Below are 12200 nucleotides of genomic sequence, written 5' to 3'. Positions count from 1 at the left end.
CTTTTTTTCAAATAAAGATAGCAAGAGAACGAAGAAAAATTGATAATAGGAGTAAATTAGAAAGTTGCTTAAAATTGCATGCTCTATCTGAATCATGAAATAATTTTTTTTTGGGTTCAGTGTCCCTTTAAAGGGACATGAAACCCAACATTTTTCTTTCATGATCCAGACAGATAAAACAATTTTAAGCAACTTTCTAATTTACTTATATTATCTCATTTGCTTTTGTGCTCATTGTATTCTTAGCTGAAAAGCATACCTAGGTAAGCTCAGGAGCTGGGAGATAGCAGCTGATTGGTGGCTTAACAAACATACCTCTTATCATTGGGTTACTGATATGTTTAGATAGCTGTTAGTGATTTTCTGCTCATTTAATAAGGGAGACCAAGAGAATGAAGCAAAATTGATAATAAAAGTAAGTTGGAAAGTTGTTAGAAATTGTATGCTCCATCTGAATAATGAAATAAAATGTACAAGGTAACATTTATATTATCAAATTTGCATCTTTCTGTTGGCAGTATTTGTTGAACCTCAGTCACATGATATTTTTCAACAATTTTATAATAGAACTTTAGAATTAATCGGGATGATTTTCAAAAATCAACTGTTTGAAATATTTTTTAATTCATAGTGTGATTTTGTTGGAGTGTAATCTAGAAAGCAGGCTGCGCCTAAAAGTGCAACTATACAGTTTTAATGATTATAGAAGTAGCCTTTTGCCAGTGATAAACATGGCTGACACGTTACTTTATATGCCTGTTACGTATGTTCATACAGTCACGTGATCTATTGGGAACATAATCACGTGATAGAGATTTTAATCACCAAGGAAACCATGAACGCTTCAAGTTCATCTGTCACTGGTAATAGCGATGGTGGTTTAGCGCATGCGCAGTATGCCCCGGCTAGCTCCTTGACACCTCATCTTGATGACGCAGTTCCGCCTTGGTAGCTTCGCAGCCTGAGTGTGACAGGAGCTGGGGTACAGCGGAGGGCCGCAGGGCACTGCCAGCTGGAGAAATGACTTGTACGTTGCTGGAGTTCTGTCGCTTCCAGGACATCAAGCCCATCAGGGACTTCTTATTCCCATCACTACGCGAGGAGAAAAAGAGTCCGGGTGAGTGGAGGCTACATATTGGTCACAGATAGCCATTAGCCAGCATAGCAACAAATGATGTGGATACTACATTATCGACTGGGTAGTGAGTGCTGTTTATTTATTTATATATACACACACCCCTATGCATATGGTGCATATCTTCTAGGATTGTGGAAAAGCTGCATATTACCCAACTGAAAAATATTTGTTACAAAATAAATCGATTCAATTAATATTTGTTCAAAAAACATTGAAAAAAATGTAAAATTAGTTTTTTTTTTAGCCAGGTGTGCCAGTAAAATCAGCTGGCTAGTGTGCCCATTGAATAGGTCAGGGGTTATGATTCTCATTCCTTGTTAATATTTCAAATGTCATATTTTGTAATTTTATGAAAATCCATGCAATTGTTTTATTACTAAGACAAATATAGAGAAGTGGAAAATGAATTGCATTTTCATCTTTAAAAAAAACAAAAAGTAGTCATCATATTAAGTTACCCCATCAGGATGTGTTGTTACTTCCAATATAAAAGTTGGGGTTCATAGTCTGGATTACACACGTGAAGTGTGCAGTATTCACTAAGGTATATGTAATCATATCACACATTGATGGTACTGCTGGGTTAACCAGATGCTTTAAGTTTTGTGCCATTAGCAGTGCTATCTAGTAAAGAAAGGGACACTGTACCCAAAAAATTTCTTTCGTGATTCAGATTGAGCATGAAATTTTAAGCAACTTTCTAATTTACTCCTATTATCAAATTTTCTTCTTTCTCTTGGTATCTTTATTTGAAATGCAAGAATGTAAGTTTAGATGCCGAAACCATTTTTGGTGAACAACCTGGGTTGTCCTTGCTGATTGGTGGATAAATTCATCCACCAATAAAAAAGTGCTGTCCAGAGTACTGAAACCAAAAAAAAGCTTAGATGCCTTCTTTTTCAAATAATGATAGCAAGAGAACAAAGAAAAAATGATAATAGGAGTAAATTAGAAAGTTGCTTAAAATTGTATGCTCTTTCTTAATTACAAAAGACATTTTTTGGGTACAGTGCCCCTTTAAATTGATTTGCCAAAAAAATAAAAAAATAAAAATATATATATACTTTTGTATAGTTTAGGAGCAAAGATTCCCTTTTGAGAAGCTCAACCATCATCCCCTGCCTTTAGCATGTTCTTTTTAAGGAGTAGCGTGTGATGCAGCCATACTCTGTATGATGCAAGCTATTTATGTTGCTTCACTTGCGGGGGTAAGAGAAGGCTGCGTGTTACCTTGTACAGAGTTTTTCACATCCAATCCGCAATGAGCCCTACAATGTTTTATTTCCCAACTGTAGCAGAAGATACAATGACAGATCCGAATAGTCAAAGAAGGTGAATTCTTACAATATGACCTGCTATGACTCATTTTCTTGGTTGTCATGGGGAAGGCAGGATTGAATGTGTATATTTAGAATTGGAATTTAGAAAAAAACAGTTGTCAGAAATAAATTACAAGTAAAAGGGACATAATAAATAATGAAATTATATTGCTACTTATAATTTGGTTATACATAATTCTAACATGTACTGTTTTGGATGTTTGATGATTTTAGAAGTGGAGTTTCTAGGGGTTTGCTAGTGGAGGCTGTATAGCCCATTATTTACAGTAGACCCTCCAAACTAGGTACCAGCTCCTCTGAATTCGCAGGTCAGTCCTTTTATTAGATCTGGTGCACTATGCAGAAAAGAAACAGTTAAAGGGTTGAGAAAGGTCATAGGAGATGGGGAACCCACTGATACCCTTTAAATATTTATGTTTTAGTCTATGAGATTTTAAATTTACCAGCACGCAACCCCAGCAAGATTTCTTCACCAGTTGCTGATCAGCTATTACATTCTTACTATCAATGGTTATCGCACTGTATTCCTTAGTTTATCCAAATATTGGTACATTTAATATGTTTCCATTTTTCAACTTATTTTTGTATTTTGACTCTATTTGATACCTTGCATTTACTGTATATATCATATATATTGAGAAGTTCATACTAACTTCTTTATCCCAGGGAAACCACTTAGTTTACTTGAAATAAACTTCATCCCAGAAAGTTAATGTAATACAATGATAAAACATGAAAATATTATCAACTTAGAAGTATCCTTTGGCAATAATATATATACTGTATGTTTGTGTGTGTATATATATATATATATATATATATATATATATATCTATATCCAGGTAATCCTAAGATTACCCGGGTAAAACTGACATTACCCAAGTTGCTGTGGGTAAAGTCCGATGTACTGTCATTCCCCCATCGACACTATTTTGCGGAGGCAAAAAAGATAGTAAAGACGGGGTAGTTGCAGTGCATCGTTTATATGTTTGATGTGGTGACTCAATGAAGCGCATGCACTCTGAGGGCATTTATGATCTTACATCGGGCTTTACCCACAGCCGCTTGGGTAATGTCCGTTTTACCATGGTAATCCTAGGATTACCCAATATCTGACTTTACCCATAATATATATATTATTCAAGACTAGATTGTTTATATGAATGACTTTGTATATGCAGATGAGCAGTCTTAATGCTCAGATGGTTTTGGAAACTTCTCTGACCTTTGTTTTGCTTCTACCTTGTTTGCTTTTTTTAATTTACATTTGCTGAATAAAGATGTGTTTTAATTCCCCTGATCACCCTCTCTATGGGCAGAACAATATAGAGTGATTTAGTGCCAGTTGGAAGTCTAAACAAGCTTTTAATCAGAGCTCCAGAAATTATGGGTGCCAGGTTACCATGACAACTTAAAGGGATACAAAACCCACATTTTTTCTTTCTTTCATGATTCAGATAGAGCATGCAATTTTAAGCATCTTTCTAATTACTCCTAATATCAAATTTTCTCTTGGTATCTTAAAATTTAAAAAGCAGGAATGTAAGTCTAGGAGCCGGGCCATTTTTGGTTTAGCACCTGGGTAGCGCTTGCTGATTGGTAACTAAATGTAGCCACCAATCAGCTAGCGCTACCCATGGTGCGCCACCAAAAATGGGCTGGCTCCTAAGCTTGCATTCCAGTTTTTTTCAAATAAAGATACCAAGAGAACGAAGAAAAATTGATAATAGGAGTAAATTAGAGCATGTAATTTTATGCAACTTTCTATCTGAATCATGAAAGAAAATATTTGGGTTTCATATTCCTTTTAAATGTTTGCATTATTGATTAAAAGAACAACAAATTGCTTATTTGGTGTCAGAACCTATATGAATGTGCAATTATGGTACAAATGGTTTTAAATGCTTCTCTGGGATCCCCTTTGTTCAGAAATAGCAGACATATATGGCTGTGGTATTGCTTTATGGTAATTAGAAGGCTGCTAAATGCCGCTGCGCACCAGACGTGTATTATGCCCAGCAGTCAAGGGGTTAAGTAGGGAGCGTGTAGGGATAATTTTAGCTTTAGTGTAGTGTAGTAGACAACTCTAAGTATTGATCTAGGCCCATTTTGATATATTTCATGCCACCATTTCACCGCCAAATGCGATCAAATAAATAAAATTGTTCACTTTTTCACAAACTTTAGGTTTCTCACTGAAATTATTTACAAACAGTTTGTGCAATTATGGCACACATGGTTGTAAATGCTTCTCTGGGATCCCCTTTGTTCAGAAAGAGCAGACATATATTGCTTTGGCGTTGGTTTTTGGTAATTAGAAGGCCGCGAAATGCCGCTGCGCATCACATGTGTACTATGGCTAGCAGTGAAGGGGTTAATTAGGGAGCTTGTAGCTTTAGTGTAGAGATCAGCCTCCCACCTGACACATCCCACCCCCTGATCCCTCCCAAACAGCTATCTTCCCTCCCCTACCCCACAATTGTCCCCTCCATCTTTCATGATTTAGATAGAGCATGCAATTTTAAGCATCTTTCTAATTTACTCCTATTGTCAAATTTTCTTTATTCTCTTGGTATCTTTATTTGAAAAGCAAGAATTTAAGTTTAGATGCCGGCCCATTTTTGGTGAACAACCTGGGTTGTCCTTGCTGATTGGACAGCACCAATAAACAAGTGCTGTCCATGGGTCTGAATCACAAATTGGCTGGCTACTTAGCTTAGATGCCTTCTTTTTCAAATAAAGAAAGCAAGAGAACGAAGAAAAATTGATAATAGGAGTAAATTAGAAAGTTGCTTAAAATTGCTTGCTCTATATGAATCACAAAAGAAAAAATTTGGGTTCAGTGTCCCTTTAAGTACTGGCAGAAAGTCTGCCAGTACTTAAATTAAAGGCTTTTTTAATTTTTTATTTTTTTTTATTAATTTAAAAAAAAAAAAAAAAAAATATTCAGCTGTGATGGACCCCCCCTTTGCCCCTGAACCCCCCTGATCTCCCCCAAACAGCTCTCTAACCCTCCCCTCGCTACCTATTTGCCGCCATCTTGGGTACTGGCAGCTGTCTGCAACTTAAGTAATTTACTCCTATTATCAATTTTTCTTCGTTCTCTTGCTATCATTATTTGAAAAGCTTTTTTTTTTGTTTCAGTACTCTGGACAGCACTTTTTTATTGGTGGATGAATTTATCAGCAAGGACAACCCAGGTTGTTCACCAAAAATGGGCCGGCATCTAAACTTACATTCTTGCATTTCAAATAAAGATACCAAGAGAATGAAGAAAATTTGATAATAGGAGTAAATTAGAAAGTTGCTTAAAATTGCATGCTCTATCGGAATCATTAAAGACAAAATCTGGGTTTAGTGTCCTAACTAAAGATAAATAATAATTACCTTAAAGGGATATGAAACCCAAAAATTTCCCTTTGTGATTCAGACAGCGCATACCATTTTACTTCTATTATCAAATGTGCTTCTTTCCCATGATATGCTGTGTTGAAGAGATACCTAGGTAGGCATCTGCAGCTTTGGATTGCAGGAAATAGTGCTGCCATCTAGTGCTCCAGAAATGGGTCGGCTCTTAAAGGGATAGCAAAGTAAACATTAAAATGTGCTTAGATGCATTTCAATGTAAATTAGCAAATACGCTTCTAGTAAAAGTTATTACTGTTTGTCTGTGGCATACACACATATCCTGTGAGGGCACGTGCACCAGTATTCAGGCACCCCACCTTCTCAGACACAAATCAAGTCTTCACAGAAGCAATACACACCATAGTCAGCTCTCTGGTCCGCACAGCATATGTGTATATACCGCAGAAAAACAATAACCTGTACTAGAAGCATTTTTGCTAATGGAAGTTTATTGCAAAAATGCTTCTATTTCAAATTGAAAGGCATTTATGAACATTTTCAATTTTGACCTTTCTATCCCTTTTAAGCTTATGTCCATGCTTTTCATCAAAAGATACCAAGAGAGCAAAGAAAAATAGAAGAAAATTAGAAAGTTGTTTAAAATCACATGTTCTGTCTCAATCATGAAAGCCTTTTTTTGCGTTTCATATCCCTTTAATAATTTAATGTGTTTTATTTAAGTAAAATAAACGGTTTATATGGTATCACTTTCATTTTTACTGCTTGGCCCTTACTCCTCACACTTGTGCACATGTATTATACTACAAACAATCCTCTATTTCGCCTTTTAACCCCTAGACGCTGTTAGGACCTCCGTGCCTAACGCCTTTAGGACAGCATGGAACTTCGTGGATGAGACGTCCTGCTCCATCCTGAAAACAAACGGCGGTTGATCCGACGGGGGGGGACGTGCCTAGAAACGCAGTCAGTTCCCCAGGGGACAATCAGTGCCATTTTTGAAGCATCATTTTCCTTTTTTTTTTTTTTTTTTTTTTTTTTTTTTTGATGGGTCCGTTCAGAAGGGGTTAAAACATAGTAAAGGTTTATTCTGCGTACAAAGAATTGCAGGGGAACAATGGGATTAAAGGAACCATAAATAACTTTCCAATGTACTTCTATTATGTAATTTGCTTCATTCTCTTGGTATCCTTTGTTGAGAAGCATACCTATGTATGCTCAAGAGCAACAAGGCACTACTGGGAGCTATCTGCTGATTGGTGGCTGCACATATATGTGCTGTGAAGAAGAGGCATGTTATTTCTGCAGGCACAAATTCACAAAACCAAGAATATGCATTGATATCTTGTAGATAGAAAAAATGCCCAACATAATCTTACAGAATCCTATGGGAGAGCAGGGCATTGTGAGTAGAGTCATAGAATTAATTTATAAAAACTAACAGCCATGAATATACATCCTCATGCTACAAAGTAATCTTACAGAAACCTATGGGAGAGCAGGACATTGTGAGTAGAGTCATAGAATTAATTTATAAAAAGTAACAGCCATGAATATACATCCTGATGCTACAAAGTAATCTTACAGAATCCTATGGGAGAGCAGGACATTGTGAGTAGAGTAATAGAATTAATTTATAAAAACTAACAGCCATGAATATACATCCTCAGGCTACAAAGTAATCTTACAGAAACCTATGGGAGAGCAGGGCATTGTGAGTAGAGTCATAGAATTAATTTATAAAAAGTAACAGCCATGAATATACATCCTCAGGCTACAAAGTAATCTTACAGAATCCTATGGGAGAGCAGGACATTGTGAGTAGAGTCATAGAATTAATTTATAAAAAGTAACAGCCATGAATATACATCCTGATGCTACAAAGTAATCTTACAGAAACCTATGGGAGAGCAGGGCATTGTGAGTATAGTCATAGAATTAATTTATAAAAAGTAACAGCCATGAATATACATCCTCAGGCTACAAAGTAATCTTACAGAAACCTATGGGAGAGCAGGGCATTGTGAGTAGAGTCATAGAATTAATTTATAAAAATTAACAGCCATGAATATACATCCTCAGGCTACAAAGTAATCTTACAGAAACCTATGGGAGAGCAGGGCATTGTGAGTATAGTCATAGAATTAATTTATAAAAACTAACAGCCATGAATATACATCCTCAGGCTACAAAGTAATCTTACAGAAACCTATGGGAGAGCAGGGCATTGTGAGTAGAGTCATAGAATTAATTTATAAAAATTAACAGCCATGAATATACATCCTCAGGCTACAAAGTAATCTTACAGAAACCTATGGGAGAGCAGGGCATTGTGAGTAGAGTAATAGAATTAATTTATAAAAACTAACAGCCATGAATATACATCCTCAGGCTACAAAGTAATCTTACAGAAACCTATGGGAGAGCAGGGCATTGTGAGTAGAGTCATAGAATTAATTTATAAAAAGTAACAGCCATGAATATACATCCTGATGCTACAAAGTAATCTAACAGAATCCTATGGGAGAGCAGGGCATTGTGAGTAGAGTCATAGAATTAATTTATAAAAAGTAACAGCCATGAATATACATCCTGATGCTACAAAGTAATCTTACAGAATCCTATGGGAGAGCAGGACATTGTGAGTAGAGTAATAGAATTAATTTATAAAAACTAACAGCCATGAATATACATCCTCATGCTACAAAGTAATCTTACAGAAACCTATGGGAGAGCAGGGCATTGTGAGTAGAGTCATAGAATTAATTTATAAAAATTAACAGCCATGATTATACATCCTCAGGCTACAAAGTAATCTTACAGAAACCTATGGGAGAGCAGGGCATTGTGAGTAGAGTCATAGAATTAATTTATAAAAAGTAACAGCCATGAATATACATCCTGATGCTACAAAGTAATCTTACAGAATCCTATGGGAGAGCAGGGCATTGTGAGTAGAGTCATAGAATTAATTTATAAAAAGTAACAGCCATGAATATACATCCTGATGCTACAAAGTAATCTTACAGAAACCTATGGGAGAGCAGGGCATTGTGAGTAGAGTCATAGAATTAATTTATAAAAAGTAACAGCCATGAATATACATCCTGATGCTACAAAGTAATCTTACAGAATCCTATGGGAGAGCAGGGCATTGTGAGTAGAGTCATAGAATTAATTTATAAAAAGTAACAGCCATGAATATACATCCTCAGGCTACAAAGTAATCTTACAGAAACCTATGGGAGAGCAGGGCATTGTGAGTAGAGTCATAGAATTAATTTATAAAAAGTAACAGCCATGAATATACATCCTGATGCTACAAAGTAATCTTACAGAATCCTATGGGAGAGCAGGGCATTGTGAGTAGAGTCATAGAATTAATTTATAAAAAGTAACAGCCATGAATATACATCCTCATGCTACATAATTACAAATCAAGTCTTATTTCAGGATGAATGAGTATGGATTACAATTTATGTTAAAGGGACATACATTCCATTCAAAATTTAACATATTTGCAATATACATGTATTGGCAAAAATGCATCTAGTTAAAGTTATCACAGTTTTTGTGTTAACATTTTTCTCTGCACGTGCATGTTAAGGATAGCTAGATAGTCTCAGTGCACCCGCATTTTAAATATTGCAGCGGTTCAGAGCACCAGTGGGGCTTGTATCATGTCAGCAATTAACAAATTGAATGGTACAATCACCTTAGACTCTCTGAGCAAGTGCTGTGTTTAAAATGCTGGTGCACGGTGCATACTTAAATACACATTTGAAACTCCTATAGTTATATATTACAAAAATGCTTCTGTCTTTATTTGAAAACTTTGAGCCAAAAATGGGCAGGCGCCTAACCTTACATTTCTGCTTTTTCAAATAAAGATATCAAGAGAACGAAGAAAAATTGATAATAATAGTAAATTAGAAAATTGCTTAAAATCGCATGCTCTATCTGAATTGTGAAAGAAAATATTTGGCTTTAGTATCCCTTTAATTCTTTGCAGCTTTTACCGCTCACTGTCAAAGTTCCTGATCTTCAGAGATGTTAGAGCAGGGGTTGAAAAATCTGTTTAAAATTTAGGAGCCCCTGCCAGTAAGTGGTATTTGAATATAGATATATGTTTTACATAAAAGGCATTAAACATTTGTTTTTTAGTATTATATTAAAAACAGATTTGTAAGGGTTTGTTTTGTATCTAAAATTTTAATTTCTATCTGACAAAAAAAGCTGTGATAAGGTTAGTTTTTAAATGTTATAATTTCTCTGACCTTTGCTTACCTGTGAGATAAAATCATTGTGTTGGCGTTTATAGAAGTGCACCAAGCAGCAGTGCAAAGTGATAAAAGTGACACACAGTTTTCTCAACTCTGCCGTTGTAGCTCAAAAGCAGCCATAGACCATATATAAACCTAATGAGAATGTCTGTATTCTCATAAAACTAATTATAGACACTGACATATAATTTTCACGTGTCATGAAATATGACTTTTTTTGTGTAAAAATCATTCTTAGCTCATGGGCCGTATAAAAACAGGCTGCAGGCCTCATAGTTTGTATAAAAACAGGCTGCGCGCCTCATAGTTTGTATAAAAACAGGCTGCGCGCCTCATAGTTTGTATAAAAACAGGCTGCGCGCCTCATAGTTTGTATAAAAACAGGCTGCAGGCCTCATAGTTTGTATAGAAACAGGCTGCAGGCCTCATAGTTTGTATAAAAACAGGCTGCGCGCCTCATAGTTTGTATAAAAACAGGCTGCGCGCCTCATAGTTTGTATAGAAACAGGCTGCAGGCCTCATAGTTTGTATAAAAACAGGCTGCGCGCCTCATAGTTTGTATAAAAACAGGCTGCGCGCCTCATAGTTTGTATAAAAACAGGCTGCGCGCCTCATAGTTTGTATAAAAACAGGCTGCGCGCCTCATAGTTTGTATAGAAACAGGCTGCGCGCCTCATAGTTTGTATAGAAACAGGCTGCGCGCCTCATAGTTTGTATAGAAACAGGCTGCGCGCCTCATAGTTTATATAGAAACAGGCTGCGCTCCCCATAGTTTGTATAAAAACAGGCTGCAGGCCTCACAGTTTGCCTGCTCATGGGATACACAAACAGTAGTTTTGAGTTTTTGTATAAGGTTGTCTTACTTTTGAAACAGATGGTTTTAAAAAGGAACACAGATTTTCACACATTTTAATCTTACAGCAACTGAATGAACGTCTGGCGTGTGCAAATAATTTATTTTGATTCTCGATGTATGACAAATTTTTATTAATGGCATTTTCAGCCACACTAAGTTCTGAAGCCTGTGGCTGTTGTAATTTAGTATTATCCATTTTGGTTACAGATTGTCATACATAGGAATAACTTATATTGGTATAGTAAGAGGAAACATATAAATCATAGCCCTCTGGTTTATCATAAGACATTATTCTCAATGAAAATGACGCTCTTAACGTGTCCCCCCTAAACTATCGTTAGAATAAGTTTATGCTAGTCATCATAACCGTGAAAATGCAATTTATTAACAATAATGACCCTGTAACAAAGCAATCAGCAATAACAAAATACTGTAATTGCAATAATTCCAAGTCCAGAAAACTGACCCTATGTCATAATAATGTGACAAGTGTTTTACCATTGGGAAACTTATTACCTAATACAAGATAATACAACAACAACTATAAGTATTATATCCTTGGATTATGTAATGTAAAATATAAATAATTTATAAGAAGCAAAACAATGTATGCACACACATATCTGTGTGTATCAGTTTGAAAAGAAGATTGGATACTGAACCCAAATTTTTTCTTTAATGACTCAGATAGAGCAGGCAATTTTAAGCAACAATCTATTTTACGCCTAGTATCAATTTGTCTTCATTCTCTTGGTATCTTTATTTGGAAAATAAGATGGTTGCAAATAGGTAGAGGGGGGAGGGTTAGAGAGCTGTTTGGGGGGAATCAGGGAGGTTGGGGGCTAAGGGGGGATCCAACACTGCAGAATATTTATTAAAAATAAATATATAACCCTCGCAAGAGCTTTCAATCCCTCCCAATTCTACTCCACTCCAGTTAGTTCTTGGCTTCCGGGTTGAGAGGTTGAGTGAAGTGCCCTGCAATCAAGATTGTATTATTTTCTATTTATTTACTGTAAGCACGGACCTGACTTTCACTAAAAGAAGATTAGAATGGATGAGTGAAACGGGGGTTGAGGATTACCTCTCTTATGGCATTGTCAGTACCCTCACGGGTAAATATCTTGGCCATAACTGCCCTTTGGCATCCAGCCTCCATCAAAGGGGTTACAGGTATCCGTTCATATTTACTTGCACTGGATGGGCTCTCTACTGCA

The 12200-nt window shown here is 36.1% G+C and overlaps 1 protein-coding gene across 1 annotated transcript in view; it reads left to right on the top strand.

Annotated features, from left to right (window-relative positions):
- The first annotated feature begins 939 nt into the window (after window positions 1-939).
- The window catches only part of RAB3GAP2 (RAB3 GTPase activating non-catalytic protein subunit 2), a 470453-nt gene continuing 459192 nt past the window's right edge, over window positions 940-12200 (top strand). The window contains 1 exon segment of the mRNA XM_053712514.1: window positions 940-1117. Coding sequence (XP_053568489.1) covers window positions 1021-1117 — 97 coding nt within the window. The 5' untranslated portion in view covers window positions 940-1020.

The sequence above is a fragment of the Bombina bombina genome, chromosome 4, assembly GCF_027579735.1.
Source record: "Bombina bombina isolate aBomBom1 chromosome 4, aBomBom1.pri, whole genome shotgun sequence".
NCBI classification, from domain to species: Eukaryota; Metazoa; Chordata; class Amphibia; order Anura; family Bombinatoridae; genus Bombina; species Bombina bombina.
This window is presented reverse-complemented; position numbering and strand designations above follow the sequence as displayed.